Source organism: Malaya genurostris, chromosome 2 (assembly GCF_030247185.1).
Source record: "Malaya genurostris strain Urasoe2022 chromosome 2, Malgen_1.1, whole genome shotgun sequence".
Lineage (NCBI taxonomy): Eukaryota > Metazoa > Arthropoda > Insecta > Diptera > Culicidae > Malaya > Malaya genurostris.
In genome coordinates this window covers 7,374,863-7,398,208 of record NC_080571.1, presented here as the reverse complement: position 1 = coordinate 7,398,208, position 23,346 = coordinate 7,374,863, and the positions used below count along the sequence as shown (strand labels likewise).

General features: G+C 37.1%; 1 protein-coding gene across 2 annotated transcripts; it reads left to right on the top strand.

Annotated features, from left to right (window-relative positions):
• Positions 1-6,105: 6,105 nt before the first annotated feature.
• On the top strand, positions 6,106-12,600 carry LOC131428270 (glycogen debranching enzyme). Of its 2 annotated transcripts, none has more exons than XM_058592071.1 (8): positions 6,106-6,262; positions 6,909-7,086; positions 7,512-8,340; positions 8,402-9,222; positions 9,284-9,549; positions 9,618-9,943; positions 10,009-11,188; positions 11,249-12,600. In XM_058592071.1, exons 2-8 carry the CDS (start codon positions 6,927-6,929, stop codon positions 12,257-12,259), a joined length of 4,593 nt encoding a protein of 1,530 aa, XP_058448054.1. In that variant the 5' UTR covers positions 6,106-6,262; positions 6,909-6,926; the 3' UTR covers positions 12,260-12,600. The 2 variants fall into 2 exon arrangements, with proteins under 2 accessions (XP_058448054.1, XP_058448053.1); XM_058592070.1 differs by lacking the exon at positions 6,106-6,262 and adding an exon at positions 6,699-6,841.
• Positions 12,601-23,346: the final 10,746 nt, after the last annotated feature.

Here is a 23,346-nt window from a genome sequence, read left to right as displayed (position 1 = left end):
TCTCAGCACTAGAAAAGAAGAAAATAGCTTGAGTGATCCACTTAATCAACTTGAGTCTATTATTATTTATTTATCAACCGACTCAATATGGCCTGAATGATGATTTCTAATAATATTTAAACATATTTACAATTTCCGTCAAACAACTTCAAACTTATTTTCGACGAAACAGAATCTGCTCTCACAACTACGGTGAGAGAACAGGGCCCGGTCCGACACTTACAAGAAGTTTTTCAAATATTCGTCGATAACCTGTAATTGCTTCTACGACCAAGTTTTCTTCTCGCACAACATTTTGAAAGCGTGATATTTGTTGTCAATTCAGAAGAACAGAGCAGAAGTTACTCAGTTTTCTAAATCAATATTATTCATTTTTTAACTAAATAAGTAAAAGAGAGTACAAAAGCGAGATGAACAGTAAGTGATCTCAGCTGTTAAAAAGACACAGTACATAAAAAACACTATAAAAGGTTCTAGACAGAGATGCCGTGTATACAGATTTATCTGAATTATACAGATTTTTACACGCGCGTGAAGATTTCATACAGAATACAGATTTTCTAAACTCAATACAGGTTTATACAGCTTACACAGAAGATTGGAATGAACAAATAAATTTTTTTCGTCATTGCTCTTTTCGGTAAGTTACGAGATAAACGGTTTGTAATCAAAGCAAAGCAAAGTCTTGGCATTACCTTTTATTGTGGAATTTGGTTTCAACAGACTTCGCAGCCGATTCATAGCTTACAGAATCATTGAATGACTAGCACTACGCTCCTATTGACACTGACAATTTTTAATTTATGTCGTTTACTTATACCCGGCTTTAACCTAGTTATGGTCGTTCGACGGAACTGACACTTAGAGTTTTTCCTGGTCGGAGCTCGAACATACAACTGGCTTGTAAGACAAGTTGTCGTATGCGCGAGCCCCGACCTATGTATTGAACCGCTAACCTGGTTTCGTAATCGATGGATGAATTACAAAATGATTGAAATATCCTAAAAAAGTGTTGGTCAGAGCTAATAAGCTTCATTGACTGAAAAAGAGACGAAAATGACAAGAAATTACTGTCACTCTCAGCTTCGCTTTCAAACTATGAGAACGAAATCCATGTCCAGCCAATGACATAAGTAGGACAGCAGTTTCAAAATTGTGTTTTTTCTTTCATTTGCCCTTTCAGTCATTTTCAGTTTTTACTGAAAATCCCATATTATGCATTCTCGATATTCAACCAAAGCTGTGAGAATTGAAAACCACAGAAAAAGATTTTACAATAAGTTTTAACTGTTGTTGCTCGAATTTGTAGTAGTTTTGGTTTCCGAAGAAGTTATGGGATGTATTTACTTCGATTTGCCATATTTTAGTCACTTTTTATAGCCAAGCGTCACATATTTTCAATACATCGATGAAAGAATGAGAATTGAAATTCTGCTGTTGTTACCTGAAGACGTTAGTTTGGTTTCAACTTGTCACAGAAGAAAGAGTGACGTTGGCAATTATGCTCTCTCATTTTTTCGATGAGAAACGAAAATGCTTCGTCTCTCTTCGTTTGTTCTGGCTTGGTCATTTACGAATGAGACAGTAAAACATTGAAAATGAGACTGCTGGAATGGTTTCTTTCATTGAGAATGCGTGACAATTTTAAGCTCTGGTGTTGGTATTTGAAGTTCAGCGCGGAGATTCCACATCGATTTACCAAGTACCAATATTTTGTAAGTATATGAATTTGAAATGATCTTTTTGTCAATTCCGATTATTGATGAAAAATTGCAAAAATTTAATTTCATCGTTTGTAGAGACTACTAATTAACAGGGTCTGAGTGTTTAGTAGAATATCAATGATCAAATAAAAAGTTTTTACACCATTGAATTCTACTCTAGGTATATCACGTCACTATACACATTCAGTATGTATCTAACAACACTTTTAAAACATGTATAATAAACGTCACATCACAGATACGTATTTCGAATACAACTTGTATTCATCATCAGTGTATCAGGTTTCTAAGTAAATTGAAAGAATTGCTGCAATGTTAATACTGAACGCTTATTGAGTTTCTCATTATAAAACCATAAAATGTTGAATAGATTTTTCATTCAGGGTAATACAGATTTTCTACGAAAATATCTGGCATCTGTGCTTAAATGCAAATGACAGTTTCTCTTTGTTTACTTTCTCTTTGTTTACTTTCTCTTTTAATTATTACGGTCCTATCGGCAACACCTCTCCCTAACAATACATATACAAAGCAAAGTCCTGGCATTACATTCCTTTTGTGGAATTTGGCCTTTCTGTTTCAACAGACTTCGCAGCCGATTCTTAGTGTACAGAATCATTGCATGGCTAGTACTATGGATCCTACTGACACTAAGAATCCTTCCAGGTCGGGGCTCGAACATACGACAACTGGCTTGTGAGACCAGCGCCCTATGCATTGAACCATCAACCCGGGCCGCAATACAATACTTTCAATACAATTGAAAGAGAGAATAAACAAAGAGAAACTGTCATTTACACCTTTTCTAATGTTTATCGAGATATATTCTCATAATGAAACACGCTCGTTCAATGTTACTCTAAATTGAGTATAATTTTACTCACTGAAATTTAGCTGAAAATAGAACTACTGTATAGTGTAAAGTTAGATTTACTCACTTTTGATTAAAGATGGTATTTGTTAGATTCTGAGTTACATTTACTGTTGCTAGAAAAAAGAAAATAAGCTCGAATAAGTTTTCACAGTTTTCGACGAACAACTTCTAACTTATCTATGACCAAAGACATCGTTATGACGGAACATAATTTTACCCTCACCACCCGGTCCGGTAGTGGCAAGAAATTCAATCGTTACTCATTGCACATTTTATGTTTAATAAAACTCCTGCGAGAAAATTATTTGCAGTTTATTTTCCCGCAGTTTTTCAAGGATTTTACTTATTAAATGTTAAATGAAGATTTTTCTTATCAAATGTTAAATGGAAATTTATTCAATTGAAGCAGTTTGATTACACAAACTTTTAAAATACTATCAAATTTCCAAAGCTTCTGTTTTCAAAGCAGGATGAGTAAGATTTGTTGTCAATTTTAAATTCAGAGTAGAATCTTCTCAGATTTCTAATTCAACATCGCTCACTTTTTTACATTTGAACTAAATAAGCAAAAGTGAGTACAAATTGCTCACTTGAGAGTAAAATTAAACGAGTTATTTGAGTGAAGTTGTCATTTTTTTTCGCAGAAGTCCCGAACGATATGAGATGTTCGTAATCAATCAACGTTTCAGGTTTCGAGTTTAGATCAGTTTAGTTTGATAACTTAAAACAGAACTTGGTTGCACTAGAATCAAGTAGGAAATACTTTAGTACAACAAATGCTCCATTTCGAGAGTAAATTACTAATTCAGTAAAACACTCTTTCACATTATACTTGGATGCGTTATCCTAGAATGTCAAACTATTGATGAGGAAACAAATAACACACATAATATGATTATTAGTTATTTTGATGTAGATTTTATTTTGAAAATATACAATTTAATTAATTTTGTGATTTGTAGGAGTTATCAACATCGGAGTTTTGATTGATAATTTTAATCAAAAGCGAAACAGAAGAAAATATGTGGGATCACCAGAATATGAAACATTTGGCTTACTAGGGTAGTCTATACGTAAAATAAACGTATAAGTTTTCCATTTACAAACTGATGTAGTGGATTGCTGTGATACTCAACACTTGAGGAGAATGAGCAATGAGGAAATATCATAATTCATTTGTATTCGGGAATGGAAAATATGCAATTAGTGAGTTACACATGTTTTTACAATGCTATTATGAAGATGAACAGAACGATTGTTAGACTCTTATAGGATTATTACTCTTATAGTTATTATTAAAGTTTCGTTGCTCCAAAATATAGCATTGAAGGTAGCGCTTCGCCGTGGTCAGGTCGAAGCGAGACAACTCACTGCTTTCTCTTGCTTTGTCGCCGAAATTTCACCCTAAATTGCGAATTTCTCCAATACTATCCCGATTCACGAAAAATCAAAAACATACGATTGTAGGTAAACGATTTTACTATGCATTTGGCGAAAAATATCAGTTAGAAAGCTTTTCTTTCGCGAGATTTCGTGCGAGTTTTGTAAAACGTTTTGTTTTCTTTTTTCCTTTTCTCGCTATAAGCAACTCGCATAAGTAGGGATGTGCTACGTTTTCAACAAAGCGTCAAAGCTAGTAGCGATGAAAATCATTACTGATTTCTGGTTCTACTGAAACATGAATAGAAATTATTTTACAAAGTAGTAACACTTACTTACATTTTCTACTCATCTATGTTCAACGTTTACGCAGAGAGAACGGACAACGAAAACAAAAGAAATGTTGTTAGCGTCTACCGCATGTGGCATTTTGCACACCCCAATGCATGCGTTGACATTGTGTGCGTGCGAAAGAATAAGGAAAAACTCATTTATTTTTATAACTCGCACGAAATCTTTCGATAAAAACGTTTATCAGGCACAATTTATATACGAATCGATAGAAAAATTAATTATCTAGAATCGTATGTTCTTGGAAATTCCGTTTTCTTCCCCGTTTTCTCACAATTTTGGGTGAATTGCGTGAAACCCCGGGATAGGCAGCGAACTCCCGTGACCACGGCGAAGCGCTACCTGAATGTCGATATATAGCCCGGCGGAAGGTTGTTATAAAACAATGCTCAGTTACGTTTTGAATGCAAATTTAATGCATATTGCTTCAAAGTATGTACGATTAGTGTAATTATTCAGAAACAATGTAAAAATAGAGTTGTAAATGTGCAGTGACAAAATGCATATGGTTACTTGGGTATTATACTAGCATTGATGAAGTAAATGATAAAGAGCTCTTTGGTAGATCTGGCATACAATAGTAGTTCTAGCATAAAAAATCGTACGTAACAGTGATTTTTGACGAATCTTCACTTGTGTGCTTCATACAGCTTTTTTTGATAATGCTTGGACCTGTTCTTTGTGGTAAAGATTTGAAAAAATTGAAATATTTACTTTTTAAGAAGAAGGGTTTGATATTCATCATCTTTATTGCTCATTAACTGTAAAAAACTCCATAGAACTCTTTCTAGAGTTTTTTCTCAACTTATCAATACGATTACTTAGTAGTAGCAACAATAATTAGTTTATTGACAACTTTTACTGTCGGAATAACAATTAACTGTAAGCTTAATTCTACATTCAATCAATTTATTCACGGAACAAGATAGAAAAGAAGGTAGTTAGAAGATATGAATACGACGCAGATTACATTTTTTTCTCGATTTTTCGGATTTGACATTAATTGACAATTGGAGCAAGGACCCTATATTACGACTATGCAATTTTGCGACAGTTTTATCCAAGAATCAATCGCATCTCCCTACAAAGAGGCTTTAGTTTGTAAGGGATATCAAATTATCACCAAACATGTGAATTCAAAGCCTTATTATTGCTCCTATTTGTGTTTAAGTTGCACTTGCATTGATCGAACTATTAAATGTGAGCAGAAAATAATTGGGTCTAGAAATAAGTTATCAGCATTAAGAATTGTGTTATTTGAGAGCATGTGCTCCAAGAAACTTACAGAGTGGAATGTATTCAGAAGATAGCCTCGAATTGAAAAACAATGGTTTTAATCCCTTTAGTGGTGAAAAAGTACTCTCACTAACGTTTTTCTCAGAAATGTATAGTTTTTTACTCATATTGAACCCAAAACTGGAGATTTTCATAGGCGCCAACTGAGTTTGGTTTTTAATCATGAATTCACCTCTTCGGGCCAGAAAAGTTTTCTGCGGGGTTGGGAACCGAACCCAGGTAAGCTGCGTGAAAGGCTTCGACTTACACATTACACTATAGCCGTCCCCTTTAAAACATATATCCATAGAAAAAAACGATTTGCATTGCATTTCACTACTTTGAAAATCAGCTGATTTATCAGAATGATCCCACCTCTAGTAACCTTGCTGTTCTATGTGAGCGGTTTATCCCTCGTCAAATCGATGCGTGAGGTGAATTGTTTACAGTTTTCGTAACACCACCCCACATTGGCGATAACGCACTGCCCGCCGCCCTTAGAAATGTCAACCCGCGTATTTACAAGGTCACCTTGAGTTTTGAAAATTATTGTTCTCCTGGACGTGTTGCATGCAGCAGTTCAATTGATCATATTCATCCACAAACGTATCCTGGCAATAGATATTGGGTCTCTAAATTAGCGAGCAACTAATTTGTGGTAAGTTTGATTACACGGAGAGATTGTGTGGGTCAAAATTTATGTGCATCTCACGTGATTTAATTCCTCATTGCTTTGTGTCTTGAGTTCAGCTAGAGTCATGTCCTTGATCTGATTTGTATATTTTGTTTTAGTATGAAAATCTTAGATTTGCTTTGGAAGTTATCGCTGCATTAAAGTGTCTGCTACATGAGTAGTCTACATGTTTCACATTCGTTTCAGATCAAAAACAGAATAATTGAATGTCTGAGTAAACATAATGAACTCCTTCAAGTTCCCCAGGAAATATTCCATTTGTTTACTAATTAGTTTATTTTGTTTTGTGAACCAATTATTCTACGTTACGATTAGGAGTTGGGAGTCATGAGAGGCATTTCAGCATTCGATTCAGTTGTTTTAAAATTTCTTATCATCGTCAACGTTATAATGATTGAGTGGCGCTTGCAGTCGTGCAGTTCGGCTTAACCATTTCAGTCGTTTGATTGCCTCAGTGCCTGGAGGTTGCCTGTTGAATTACATTACCCATTCGAATTAACCATGAAGTGTTTAAGAAAAAGTGATTCTTTTCTCAAAACTGAGGTTTTAAAAATGTTCAGTTTCTTTCTGATAATAAAACTAACGAATGGACTATTACTTGATTTTTTAGAAACTTCCATCGAAAAACATGTCGGAGCAGAGCACTTTGATCAAACTTGCCATCCATCATAATGATAAAGGAGAAGGGACACTCTATCGTCTGAAGAAGAATTCGTTAGTTCACGTTCATCCAGGAGCATCGCTTTTGGGTCGTCGAGTGGCGATCTACTGCAATTATCCGGGTGATGGTGAGTAATTGGAGTTGTTTGGTATTTTAGGTGTAAATACGCTTACGCATAGAATCATAAGCCCTTCAGTGACTTTAACTACGTGGTTGAGAGTTCGAATCGCTTTTTTGAAATTCTTTAAAAAATTACGAAGGAAAATTCAGAAAAACGAGAATACAAACAGAATTGAAATTGGGTCAAATGAAATACCGCTCTATGAGTGGAGAATAATTCGACAGACACTTAAGCTTCACGAACAGGTTATTTATAGGAAACTGCAGAGCATGAGATGCACCGGTGTAAATTCAATCTTGTTGGACGTTTTTGTTTGTAAATATGACGGTTGCCATTTTGACCTTTCCTCTGCATTTTCTTATCAAATCCGTTAATCAAATCTATTGTTTCCGTGTGACAAACTAATACACAATTCGTAACTTCTGTTGCAGGAAAGGATTTCGAACGAAAGCAGTATACTCAGCTGCAATGGTTTTCATCAACCGGTGGTTCACTGAATCCAGATGGCGCAACATATGTTTCGATCAAAGACGTCGATATATACTGCAACGTGCATCTGACTCGTTCGGGAGCGTATCACTTTTATATCACGTACGAAGGTCAAGAAAAGGACGGACCCCAGGCTGGATTGTACGTTCAGGTGGAACCTCATCTAACGGTGGGAAAAGGTGACACCCTCACCCATCTCAGTTTGAATTCTATTCGATGTCAGACAGTGATTTCCAAATTGATGGGCCCAGTCAAAAGCTGGGAATCAAAACTACAAGTGACCAAAGAAAGTGGCTATAATTTGGTTCACTTCACCCCCATCCAGGAGTTGGGTGGCTCAAGATCAGCTTACTCGCTGAAGAATCAACTGAAAGTTAATCCGGAATTTCAAAATGACAAGGATCACGCTGTTACTTTTGACGATGTAGAAAAAGTGGTTAAGAAAATGCGTGAGGATTGGGGAGTAGCGTCAATCTGCGATATCGTTCTGAATCACACTGCAAACGAGTCGATTTGGATTCGTGAATATCCCGAGTGTACCTATAATTGTTTCACTAGTCCCCATTTGAGGCCGGCATTTCTGCTGGATGCTCTGCTGGCTCGATTCGGTGAAGATGTAGCGGCCGGTTTGCTCGAACATGTTGGTGTACCGAAAGTCGTGGAAACCTCGGATCATTTGCAAGCCATCCGGTGGCAATTACACACTCATTATCTGCCACAGATTAAGTTGCATGAGTTCTATCAGTGCGATGTGGATAAGTATGTTTTGAGGTAAGTGTAGATTTACTTGTATTGGTTGCTAAAAAAAATTATTCTTCATCTTCTGTTTTAGATTCAACGAAGAAGCCTCAAAGCAGAGCCCTACACCGGCCCAGTTGGTTCCGGATGGGGAAATCCAGCTTAAGCAATGTCCCGAATATCGTCGGTTGGGCGTAGAAGTGGACTTTGACCGAGTGTTGAAGATATATAATGTTTTCCGGCAGGATTGTTTCGATGAGGACAGTCGCAAACGCAAGTGCGTTGAAGCGTTTCGCGCTCGTTTGCAGTGGTTGAATGAAGAAGTCAGAAAGGAAATCCAGGCTCACTTGGAGTATGCCATAGATAATTGCTTGGCCGGAACACGGTATGAGCGGGTACAAGAAGATGGACCGCAGATCAAGGGTATTTCTTTGAAATATCCACTGTTTATGAAGTACTTCACTCAGTATGGAACTCAAGGGAAATCGTTGAAAGACATTGAGGAAATGATGTACACCGGAGCGGGTAAACTGTTTATGGCTCACAATGGCTGGGTTATCAATTGTGATCCTTTGGTGGATTTTGCTAAGCCGCAATCTGGAACGGGAAATGTTTACATCCGAAGAGAGCTGATTGCCTGGGGAGATAGCGTTAAATTGCGTTATGGTGACAAACCGGAAGACTGCCCGTATTTATGGCAACACATGAAGGAGTATGTTGACACCACGGCCAGAATTTTCGATGGAGTTCGCTTGGATAATTGCCATTCGACTCCAATTCATGTTGCTGAATGGTTGCTGGATTCCGCTCGAAAGACAAACCCCGACCTGTATGTTGTTGCTGAGCTGTTCACCAACTCTGATCACGCGGATAATATTTTTGTTAACCGACTCGGAATTACCTCCCTCATTCGAGGTATATATTTGTTGTAAAGAATGTCATCAAAATGAAACATTAAAAATTTACATGTTTTCAGAGGCCCTTGCCGCTTGGGACTCTCACGAGGAAGGCCGCCTGGTGTATCGTTACGGAGGGGCTCCGGTCGGTGCGTTTTTCCTCAACCCAAGACGAATACTGGCTCCAAGTATTGCACATGCCCTGTTCATGGATCTAACCCATGATAATCCGTCGGCGATCGAAAAACGTTCGATTTTCGATTTGATCCCATCGTCTGCTCTGGTCTCGATGGCTTGTTGCGCCACCGGCAGCAATCGCGGTTACGACGAATTGGTCCCACATCATGTATGTATGAGACATCCGTCAAAATTATTGTATTATTAATTTCGGTTTTTCATTATCAAAATTATTAGATTCACGTGGTAGATGAGGAACGCCAGTATCAGGAATGGGGCAAGCAAGTCAGCAAAACAACCGGAATAATTGCTGTTAAGGAAGCGTTCAATCTGCTCCACGGTGGACTGGCTACCAGGGGTTTCGATCAGGTGTTTGTCGATCAAATGCATCCGGATATTGTGGCCGTAACTCGTCACTCTACTAAAAACCGCGAAACGGTTATACTGGTAGCTCATTCGGCTTTCGGTTATCCGAACCCTTGGGCAGGCCCTACTGGTGTGCGACCACTGCGTTTCGAAGGTAATTTCCTGGAAATTATCTTTGAGGTCCAGATTTACAAAAAGTATACAAATCCAATCCAATCTACCTATGATTCTAACACTAATTGATTCGTTTTTGTTTTTATAGAACCGGTCAAACATTCGATCGCCCATCGGAGTTTGAGAAAAATGATCAATATATCAACGGGTTAGAGGAATACGTGGTAGATTTCCGGAAGAATCTTGCTTTGAACGAATCGGATATCTTTAAAAAAGAAGCTCAATTTGATGGCAACGTAACTCAATTGGATTTCGTGAATCTAAAACCGGGATCTGTGGTGGCTATCCGAGTGGCTATGACCGACAGTGCAAAACCTCCAATTGAGAATCTTCAGGGATTGATGAAAGAGTTTCATGATGATAATGGTTCAAGATATGCGGAATTGCAGCACATTTTATCCAAGCTGGATTTGATAGATTTCAACAATTTACTCTACTGCTGTTCCGAAGAGGAACGAGATAACGGTGGTGGTCCTTACAGTATATCTGGCTACGGAGAAACGGTGTATTCCGGAATACAAGGAATCGTTTCAATTCTAAGTGATATTGGCCCTAACAATGATTTGGGACACCCATTGGCCAATAACCTTCGAGAAGGAAATTGGTTGATTGACTATTGTTCGGAACGGTTATCGAAGTACCCAAACCTTATACCCGTTGCCAAGTGGTTGGCTAAAAATCTGGCCCCATTAAAGGAGATCCCACGTTACTTGATTCCAAGTTATTTCGACGTGATCTTAACGGAGGTTCATCGACTGATAATTAACGCAGCCTGCCATTTGATGACCGATTTCGTTCGTCACGGATCATATTTTGGTCGTTGTTTAGCACTGGGAACAATTCAGTGTGTTCGGATCGCGCCTTCGGCCAACCTACCCAAACTTAGTCCAAATGTGGCAGATCCAAAACCACCGCAACAGTGCGCTACACTCGCAGCTGGTTTACCTCATTTTTCAACCGGATATATGCGTTGCTGGGGACGGGATACTTTCATTGCTGTGCGTGGATTGATGCTCCTAACGGGGCGGTATAACGAGGCACGATACATGATTCTAGGTTTTGGTGGATGTTTGCGACATGGCTTGATCCCGAACCTTCTGGATGGTGGCATGAATGCTCGCTTTAACTGCCGCGATGCCATTTGGTGGTGGATCTACACTATTAAACAGTTTGTCGAAGAAACGCCCAACGGAAAAGCCATCTTGAAGGACAAAGTTTCTCGATTGTATCCCACCGACGATTCCGACGCGAAGAAACCCGGCGAATGTGTAAGTTGTTGCTAAGGTTCAGTCTGACTTCTGAGTGAATAACACTGATTGATTTTGCAGGATCAAATGCTATACGAAACAATCCACGAGGCGCTGACTGTTCATTTCCAGGGACTGTGCTATCGCGAGAGGAACGCAGGATCCCGTATAGATGCTCACATGAAGGACAAGGGATTTAATAATAGGATTGGGGTCCATCCGGAAACTGGATTTGTTTTCGGTGGTAATAATGCCAATTGTGGTACCTGGATGGACAAAATGGGATCCAGTGATAAAGCTGGAAACCGGGGTATTCCTTCCACTCCAAGAGATGGTTCGGCAGTAGAACTAGTTGGATTGCAAATGGCTGCTTTGCGATTCATGCAGCGAATGGCGGAACAAAAGATTATCCCATACAGTTCGGTTGAACGTACCTCGAACAATGGCACCAAAACTGTATGGACCTATAAAGAGTGGGCCAACAAAATTGCGGCCAATTTCGAAAAGGAGTTTTACGTAGATACGAACTGTGACAGCACTTATGTGAACAAGAGGCAAATATACAAGGACACGGTTGGATCGGAGATACCCTGGACGGATTTCCAACTTCGGTGTAATTTTCCAATTGCCCTGGTCGCTGCGCCGGAGCTTTGTGATCCGAAACACGCTTGGTTAGCATTGGAAAATGCACGAAAGTATCTTTTGGGTCCACTCGGTATGAAGACTTTGGACTGTGAAGATTGGGCATATCGGGGTAATTACGACAATTCAATCGACAACGACGATAAAACGATTGCCCACGGAGCCAATTATCACAATGGACCGGAATGGGTCTGGCCAATCGGTTTCTATCTGCGAGCACGTTTAATTTTCGCCAAAGCCAATGGACTACTGAAAGAAACCATTTCTGAAACCTGGACCATTCTACAGACTCATTTGAAAGAACTACAGACCAACCATTGGCGCGGTTTGGCGGAGCTAACTAACGAGAATGGGGCCTACTGCAAAGATTCCTGTCGGACTCAGGCATGGAGTATGGGTTGTGTGCTTGAGGTGCTGCACGAATTGGAGAAACAGGAGAAGGAGTTGTAGATTATGATAAAGAGAATAAGCTAACCGGTCTCCACGTGTTGCATGTTGTTTCCGAGATCGGTTTAAGCTGATCAAATACTCGTGTTGGGCTTTGAGGTGCCGAACAATCTAGGTTACATAATGAATCATTTTTGTTTGTGTTCGTAGTATCCCAAATTGAATATATTTGTTAAATTTGCATAGTCTATTTTTGTTTCCCGTGAATATGTTGGCAGAGTTAGGGTGCAGTTCAAATATCGCAACAAAAAAAAACGTGCGCTGCAAGTATTTGATTTGCGAAGCGTATATATCGTAAAGCCAAACAGCGTGTATGAACAAATAAATCATATTGATGAAATTCACGGATGGTTTTATGTTTTCTGTACTGTGATAGTGAAACTAAATGCTAATGCAGTTATTAGTCGTTGGCAATGGAACGCGAAAAAAATGTCGGACTTTGGTTTTATTTTTTTTATTCAAGGTTTCGAACATTTTTGATTGTTCTTTTATGGTGCAAATGAAAATCTTTGGAATATAGTTATTGTTGGTAAACGCTCAAAACAGTTTTCTCCACTATTTCTGAATAAATCTTCTACTCAACGATAACGGAGGCTCTGACCAACGGAGGCAATGGTTCTGTACGTTAAAAATTGGTTGTAATGAATGTTATAACAAGACTACTTTTTACTTACGGTTCATACTAAGGGCTGAGCCAATAGATAATGCGGCACTCAAGTATGGTTGGTATGTTGGCTATACTGCCGTTCTACACATAAATGTCTCATATCCTGTAGGACTTCCTATGTATATGGGACAGTTAGACTTGGAACGGCAGTATAGTTGTCGAAACGAAGCCTAATTCTAACAGTTCACTATATTCATTTTAAATTCACGTACATCGGTTATGTTTCGGATGAATTGAATTAGTTTATTTCGGTAGGTTATTCGAGATTTGCGTTTGATGCTATCCCAGCTTGTACGTTCGCAGTCAGTGCTGGAAACTGCTGACATTTTTTTTGAATGTCGTGTGCTGGAAACTTTCATGTTGCCTACTATTCGGGCTGTCACACATGAATGTCGCACGAACCATACAGATGAAAGTCGCATGTGACAGTCATGAGCGAGCGTTTCATGAATGTAGTGGCGGCAGTCTTACTCGTGTTGGACGATGAATGTAACGAAAGAATGATAGTCCTCAATAGAATCGGCTGCATTTTGTCTTCGGTACGAATTTCATTTCTGGCAATAAACATTCATGAAGAAATTCAAAACGGCGTCATTAGTGACGGGTTTCATATCCATACCGTTCCATGAAATGGTTGAATTTCAAATTGCTGCTGTGGAGGGGATCAAATACCGTAGCTTTTAACTTTGTCAAGGTGCGTAGGGTTGTCAACGAATGCAAAAAGGGATATTTTGAAAAAAAAATCAAAATTTAATTGAATAATAAAATGAAAAGGTTTGATGAGTGGATGTTAGAAAACGACGTTAGAAGCCGTTTCAAAATCCAAGATGGCGGCTTCCGGTATATCGATGTTCGTTACAAACCATCACAATATGAATATTTTTCGAACGGATTCGATAAATGGATGTTAGAAAACGACGTTAGAAGCCGTTTCTAAATACAACATGGCGACTTCCGGCATATCGATATTCGTTAGAAACCATCAAAATATGGGTATTTTTCGAATGGATTTGATGAATGGATGTTAGAAAACGACGTTAGAAGCCGTTTCAAAAACCAAGATGGCGGTTTCCGGCATATCGATGTTCGTTACAAACTATCACAATATGAATATTTTTCGAACAGATTCGATGAATGGATGTAAGAAAACGGCGTTAGAAGACGTTTCAAAATCCAAGATGGCGGCTTCCGGCATATCGATGTTAGTTACAATTGATCACAATATGGGTATTTTTCGAATGGATTTGATGAATGGATGTTAGAAAACGACGTTAGAAGCCGTTTCAAAATCCAAGATGACGGTTTCCGGCATATCGATGTTCGTTACAAACGATCACAATATGAGTATTTTTCGAATGGATTTGATGAATGGATGTTAGAAAACGACGTTAGAAGCCCTTTTCAAAATCCAAGATGGCGGCTTCCGGCATATCGATGTTCGTTACAAACTATCACAATATGAATATTTTTCGAACAGATTCGATGAATGGATGTAAGAAAACGGCGTTAGAAGCCGTTTCAAAATCCAAGATGGCGGCTTCCGGCATATCGATGTTCGTTACAAACTATCACAATATGAATATTTTTCGAACAGATTCGATGAATGGATGTAAGAAAACGGCGTTAGAAGCCGTTTCAAAATCCAAGATGGCGGCTTCCGGCATATCGATGTTCGTTACAAACTATCACAATATGAATATTTTTCGAACAGATTCGATGAATGGATGTAAGAAAACGGCGTTAGAAGCCGTTTCAAAATCCAAGATGGCGGCTTCCGGCATATCGATGTTAGTTACAATTGATCACAATATGGTTATTTTCCGAATGGATTTGATGAATGGATGTTAGAAAACGACGTTAGAAGCCCTTTTCAAAATCCAAGATGGCGGCTTCCGGCATATCAATGTTCGTTACAAACGATCACAATATTAGTAGCCGTTTCTAAATACAAGATGGCGACTTCCGGCGTATCGATATTCGTTAGAAACCATTCCAATATGAGTATTTTTCTAGCGGATTCGATGAGTAGAACTTGAAAATGATGCTTACAGTAATTCCAACATCCTAGATGGTGGACAGAATGAGCGAATTTAGTTTTTGGTTATAAACTGTCATAAAGAAATTCATAAATTGTTTTCATCTCGATATTCTTCCAAATCTTATATTGCTGTTATGAAGGCGATCGAAAATCGTAGTACTTTTTCGAAAGCAAACAATTTTTGAAGAAATAACATTGTAATAATATTTGAACTACGGATTAAGGGATCGAAAATCATTAGATTTTGCTCATACCAACGAATATTTACAACCATCCAAAAAAAATTTAAACATGAATTGAATGGAAAAGAACGCCAATATTGACCTATGACTACGATATGGCCAGTTTGCATTTCTGTTGGCTGCCAGTATTTTGGCACAAGCACACCAGCATAATTTAAACGCTTGCCAACTCGATTTGTTTACTTATGTAAGATTCGCCCTTCTTTGAAAAACAGCTGACATATCATGTTAAGTGTATGTCATACATTCGTATGTTAGGTAGAACTCACAGCTCAACCCAAGCAAGAAGAGCTGCTTCGTACGTTCATTAGTTCCTGAACATGTCTGCCAGCTGATGAGTATGCTTCATGAGGTTAGCCTTTGATGAATGGTTCGCATATTGAAGATGCCTATGAGAAAACTAGATTGATAACTTTTAGTTCCAATGAATATTAATTGAAAAAACATTGCTTCTTGTGTTTGTAGGATATATACACAGTATAATCTTCCAAGAAAAAAATGGATCGTTTGAAAACGGACTCAAATGCAAAATTTATGCTATAAAATGTCTGAAATATTTTTGAAATGTGATCAAATTTGGTCTTGGAGTACAAACGTTATGTTCAAAAATGATTTCTGCAAACCTACACTAAAAAGACACCGTAAATATTGCCTGTATGACCTTGCTTCGCATCTTGTAGCACGCCGTGAAGCAAAGTTCTTCATTCTCGTACAGTACAAACGAGAGCGAACCCTTCATTTCATTGCATTGCCATGGATTGCTTAGTTCATGTGTTAATTGAGACTAAGAGCACAGGCAATTTACCAAACAAGGGAACTGGTCTGCTCAGAAGCATATACTCTCACGCATCCAGTTTCTCTCTAATATAGGACTCTCATTCAGTTATGTCAAGCAAAGTATTCTCAGCGGGTGTTTTTTTGTTGCTTCGTTTGTTTGAGGATTCACAATACAAGCCCTGTATGCAGTGCTGTTATTTTCACGCGCGAATTTTACATTTTCTCATCTACTTGTATGTACGAGTTACGATGCGGACACGACTGACAGCACCATGCTATCAAAAAAGTATGTCGCTAATGATTTGTTCGGAAAATATGAGAGCTGAATATCTTGATTATATGATGTCTTCTATTGCTGTTATAAAACACGTACACGCTAATCGGAAAGTAAATCGATTTCAATTGGTAATATTAAGAATACATCGCAACGCTCCAGGTAATGTTGCACGATACGATTGAATTTATTTTTGATTTGATTTGTAGTAGAAAAACATCATACTTTTTCAAATGGACTTTTTATTGCTATAATCTAATTTCGATTTAAGAGCGAAATAAGAAAATTGTCGCATATTTTGATAAAGTCTAATAAGAAGACACTTGTCAACAGTCATACCAATAAAAAAATTCTCTTTTTTTCGGGTTTTTAAATTTATACTCTTCTATCTGTCCCAGCAAACTTCGACTTTGCTTAAAATTTATCTTTGGATTTCAAAAACAGAGTCGTTGCACGCAATAACATATCATTCCAAACTTATTACTTCTTAAAAATATTTTTGAATCAGCATTTGTCATATTACAAACAATAAGAAATCCTACTTGAATCGTTCTAAACAAGATGTGCATTTGTTGTGAAATTTATTGTTGTATTAATATATACTAATATTGCTGTATAATACTACTATCTGTATTCCTAATTTTTTATATTGTCTCCATTTATCGGAACAAATCATGAATTCCGTTAAAAAGTGCAAGATTTTCATTCTGTCGATATCTTGAATTTCTTCACCAGCATCACTCGCTAGCATTTAATTCAGAACGATCGAAAATTTTGATACTAGTGACAACCAGCAGTAGGCAAGCGATTACATCATGCTGGTGTGCTTGTGCCAAAAAAACATCTTTTTGAAAAACCACTGCGGTTTTTGATCGCCTCCACAGCAGGAATATAAGATTTATAAGAGTATCGAAATGAAAACAATCACGAATACGTCGTTATTAATTTCTTTATGACAGTTTATAACGAAAATGAAATTTGCACCAAAAATATAATGCAACTTATTCTCATTCCCGCTATCTTGGATGTTGAAACGACTGTAAGTACCGTTTTCAACTTCTACTCATCGAATCCTTTCGAATAATACTCATATTGTGATGGTTTGTAACGAATATCAAAATGCCGGAAATCGCCATCCTGAATTTAGAAACGGCTTCTAACGTCGTTTTCTAACATCCACTCATTAAATCCGTTCGAAAAATACTCATATTGTGATGGTTTGTAACGAACATCGATTTGCCGGAAGCCGCCATCTTGTATTTAAAAACGGCCTCTAACGTCGTTTTCTAACATCCATTTATCAAATCCATTCGGAAAATGCTCATATTGTGATCGTTTGTAACGAACATCGATATGCCGGAAGCCGCCATTTTGGATTTTGAAACGGCTTCTAACGTCGTTTTCTAGCATCCATTCATCAAATCCGTTCGAAAAATACTCATATTGTGATGGTTTGTAACGAATATCAATACGCCGGAAGCCGCCATCTTGTATTTAGAAACGGCTTCTAACGTCGTTTTCTAACATCCATTCATCAAATCCATTCGAAAAATACTCATATTGTGATCGTTTGTAACGAACATCGGTATGCCGGAAGCCGCCATCTTGATTTTTGAAACGGCTTCTAACGTCATTTTCTAACATCCACTCATTAAATCCGCTTGAAAAATACTCATATTGTGATGGTTTATAACGAACATCGATATGCCGGAAGCCGCCATCTTGGATTTTGAAACGGCTTCTAACGTCGTTTTCTAACATCCATTCATCAAATCCATTCGAAAAATACTCATATTGTGATCGTTTGTAACGAACATCGGTATGCCGGAAGCCGCCATCTTGAATTTTGAAACGGCTTCTAACGTCATTTTCTAACATCCACTCATTAAATCCGCTTGAAAAATACTCATATTGTGATGGTTTATAACGAACATCGATATGCCGGAAGCCGCCATCTTGGATTTTGAAACGGCTTCTAACGTCGTTTTCTAACATCCATTCATCAAATCCGTTCGAAAAATATTCATATTGTGATGGTTTGTAACGAATATCAATACGCCGGAAGTTGCTATCTTGTATTTAGAAACGGTTTCTAACGTCGTTTTCTAGCATCCATTCATCAAATCCGTTCGAACAATACTCATGTTGTGATGGTTTATAACGAATATCGATATGCCAGAAGTCGCCATCTTGTATTTAGAAACGGCTTTTAACGTCGTTTTCTTACATCCACTTATCAAATCCATTCGAAAAATACTCATATTGCTATGGTTTGTTACAAATGTCGATATGAATATCCATTATATTATGTCGAATAATGTACATAAGATAAAAATTATGTGGAAAATCTGAAATATCGTCAACTTATTCTACGTAATGAATTTTAAATTACATAAACTTTTTTCGTTTCTTGATTTTGTTAACATCCTCGATTATTACGAAAGTAATTTGAATTTTTTCTTGGTAAATTTCTTTAACTATTGACTTTACTTTTTATTGAAACAAAACTAGAAACTGTTCAAAAGTAGTAAATTTTTGCTGGTTGACAACTCTATGCCCTTTTAAAGTACATGAATATAGTAAATTTTGTACTCTAAAGACTTACTTTTTATTTATTGCTATTTTACATTTTTTTCATAAATTGAAAATTTGCGCTAGTTGACAACCCTATGCATCTAGTAAATGTTTAAATGTTGTGATTTTCGATTAATATTCACTTCTTTTTCCATTTAATTCATGTTTTTTTTTTAAAAAATTAAGAATTTTCGTTGATTGACAACCCTAACCCGCGCTTTTTCATTGACATTGACGTTCTCCTTTTGCAATAATGGTATGAAATTTGACCATTTCATGGAACAGTATCGAGATGAAAACTATCACTAATGACGGCGTTTTGGATTTCTTCATGAAGGTTATTGCCAGAAATGAAACTCGCACCGAAGACAAAATGCAGCCGATTCTATTGAGGACTATCATTCTTTTGTTACATTCATCGTCCAACACGAGTAATACTGCCGCCACTACATTCATGAAACGCTCGCTCATGACTGTCACATGCGACTTTCATCTGTATGGTTCGTGCGACATTCATGTGTGACAGTCCGAATAGTAGGCAACATGAAAGTTTCCAGCACACGACATTCAAAGTAAACATCTACAGTTTTAGGTACCAACATAGGAATTTCACTTAAAACTGTCACGTGAAGGGACCGTTTCCAGCACTGTTCGCAGTACGTTTTTCCACTTCCTCATTAGTCTCTTTTCATCCTTCGTCTCTTCTTTAGTACATTGCGATCTTTTTGACCCGTTTTTATACGGTTTTTAGGCGGTTTTTTACGTGAATTTACAAAGTTATCCGATTTTCTTCTTTTGTCTTAGAAATGCATGAAACGTCGAGGTTAAGATTTTTTAAATCAACTCTCTGATACTTAGAAAATTTTCGATATTAAAAAAAAAGTTTAAGAAAACACCAGATCTAAGACATTTGGAATAAAACTACAAGGATCAGCCCCATGGCGTTGTTCGAGCTATTGATGTGGAAAAATTTTGTTACGAGGATTTCCGAAGTTACACTGTTTTATACGGTGCGTATCTCCCGCGTAACAAAAGACCTCAGTGTATCAAGAACCAACATCGAACACGCGAACCCGGACTTTGTTTGGCTTGATTCGTGTTTGTCTTGTATCCGACTAAATTACCGATATTACATTAGTAGCCCAAATATATGGTATTATAACTACGTGCATACTAGCGTAACGGATTTCGATGTTTAAGTTTCCTTTCGCCAAGCTTGTATTCAAGTTTTGCTTGCATGCAGTTATTTTTATAGCGTTCAGTTCTCTACCATTATCACCATTATGTGAATTCGATAATAAATCGAGTTCATCTTATTTAAATTAGAAATTAATCTTGAGCTACCCTGAGATTCTTGCAAAGTGTCATAACAAAGCATTCGATTGACTTCAAAACTTGACAAAACGCGAGCAATGATGCCAAGTTTAAAGAAAGTCAGAAAACAAGTTTATTAAAATGTATAATTTTAACTCACCTAAAAAATTTTCAGAGAATGTTTCACATTTTTTAAAATATTATTTGTAATAAATGTTTATAGTGGCAGCACTGTGTAATTAAAATCAGCATCAAGCCGTTTTTCTTTTTAGCGAATTAAATTGTAACCAAAAACGATTTGTTAAATTAGTGTAAACTCGAAAGTGTGTTTAGTTTTACGAGAAGAATTAACTGTTGTGTTCCACACTGTGATCACAATAAGCATTTCTATACAAACTTGTATTTTTCCGGTTTCTTAAAGATCCGATAATACGTCAACAATGGCTTCGATTTCGCGTTCAACATGAGATATTTCGTGTTTTGTCATCAACGCTCAATTAATTGTTTTAAGCATTATTAAATAATAAAAAAATCATTCACCAAAACATTTTTCATGTTTATTTCAAATCAAAAACCGAGTCTAAAAATATTTCTTTTTTAGCATAAAGTTATTAAATAATCTGTAAACATGTCTACACGGTAGCCGAATCGTTGGTATTTATTCCACAGGGCGAAAATAACGAGAAGGATGATTCGGAAGGAAGAATAGGAAGCCAGTTGTCAGGTCTTGTCTTAGGTATGAACGATGTTGTAGTAACGTCAGATCAATGCAGACTGAATGGGTAGGCAGAATAGAAATGCCAACTTGCTGCTGTCATCGATGCGTGGAAAGGGGGCGAAGCCCTTCATTGAAAATCATTTTTATCTGTTTTTTGATGAGAAATTACTGATTGTCGAGCTCCTCTATAAGCTACCAAAAATTAGGTCGATATCTACTCAAACTTTGACTTGATCGTAAAAAATGGGTAGCGTGCTTTGTTATAGCATAACATTTTGGGTAAACTTACATTTACCTAAATTTTGAGGTCATCACTCCTTACCTAAACTTGGGAAGATGCACTTCGATTTCCTGATGAAAATAAAAAAATATGTATGGCATGGAACGGTTACGGAAGAAAAACATTAATTGTAAGCTTCTTAAGGGGGCACAAAACGTCAAGTTCACGGAACATTTTGACGTTCTGTACGTAAATAATATCCTGCTAAACAAAATTATTAAATTAGTCTTGACGTCGACCGAAGTTGATTGATCGTCTGAATTGTGTTCAACACTTGGCATGTTAATTTTTTATCGTGATTGAAGATCCTTATAAAGAAATGAAGTAAGTTTAAAATAACAAAGTAGTTAGTACAGTTTTAAATTTATCAAACGATTTTCTATTATAAATTACAGTAAAGAAATAAAACATTTACTTTGTATATGATCTCATAACTATTTCAGATTTTTTTGTATCAGTTTATCGCTTTTATTCAATGTAAGCTAGCTGGCTTAGCTCGCATCTGATCGTTTCGAACCAATTTCTCCCTTCGACATCAACAATGATTTCTGTTAGATTTGACTAAAAGTTTTGGTCTAGCCAAACAAAAATAAAAACCTTTGTTCTGGCAGAAACGCCAAAAAGCCCGTTCCTTTTTCAGCATTCATGAGATTTCTAAACAAAAGTTTTATCACTAACACTATCTTTTCGTAGGATCTTGCTGTAATGCCAGTTTGGCAGTATATAATAAAATATATAAAAAAACTAAAAACATCATTAGGCAGCTTTTCTATGTATGGCTTTGCATCGACTAAATAAGCATTTCTCGGTTGATTTTTCATTAGGGCGTATAAGCAAGTGACAGTTTCTCTTTAATCACTCTCTCTTTCGATTTTTGTGATGTGAATAAAAAAAATTTCTTTGATATTACTATTCTGTTTGAAAGTCGATAGTTTCGGGTATAATTTCATGCAGAGTTGAGTGATAAACGTGAAAACCGCTTGGTAATTAATAGAAGAGAAAGTAAACAAAGAGAAACTGTCACTTGCTTATACGCCCCTTTGAAAAATAAACCGAGATTTTATCCGTATAAAACGTCTAATGGTTGGTCGCAACTTAATAACTAACTTTTAGCAATGCTAATGTCTCTATTTACGGTATAAATATGCAGAGAAACAAAGCCGTTCCTTTGATATACTAACTTTCTCAAAAGAGTGACTTTACGGACTTTATGCTTCACCTTCGATTAAACAGTATGCACCGATTTTAAATATTGTTTTATAGATTTATAACAGTGAGTTGAAACGAATTTTAAGCAATCAAATTTGGAAAATTTAAGGGCTGAGGCCAGTAGGTCGCGTATAACCACGTGGGCCGCTCTGCGTATTACATTTCTCTCCATGCTCTCTCGCAAATGTGCAAAATGATATTTTCGGTTACAACTTTGACTACATCACATAAAATCAAACAAAGCTACCGCTTGTTTGGCAGCCTTGTTGAGCCGATTTTATTTCTCTCTTATGTTTCGTTACGTTACCAGGAAACAAGAGCAGAAAAAATGGTGCGGCTATGGAAATCGACTTACCTTCACAAAAATTGGATTCACTTCGTTTTTATCGCGACAACATATATGCACTAATCGCATTTAAATTAAATTATCTAGACATTGTCAGCATAGATTTTTGATCCATGCTTTTGAAGGCGAGATATTCAATGAACAAGTTGAAAGACGGCGTTTTCAGCTATGCAGTTCTTCCTTCAGAAAAAAGACTTTATCGACCGCTAATGTCAATGAATCATTCTGAAATTTTCACAGAATAATCTAAACTAATTTTCTAAGAGATTGTCAGTTGGGTTTTTTGATATTCGTCACCGTTTCTGAGAAAATCAGATCAGTTCTCTAAAACACACTAAAACTGTTTTAACCCACCTAGTGGTGTAATGATGCCTTTCTCACATCAATCATATGCTCATATATAACACTGTGGTATTCTATTCTATATGCTTCTCTTCGATTATTGCAAGAAACCAACCAACACGAGAAAAAAAGTGAGTTCCACTATTGTATGTACTTCCGGCACCGGAACCCGAGAAGTGGTACAATCGATGTCGGTTTGTATGGCCTTCAACTAACATCACGTACAAACTAGTCTACTAGTTTTTATTCAAGTTTTGAAGATTTTATATGATTCTGACATCATACTCTAAACGACGGTGTTAATTTTCG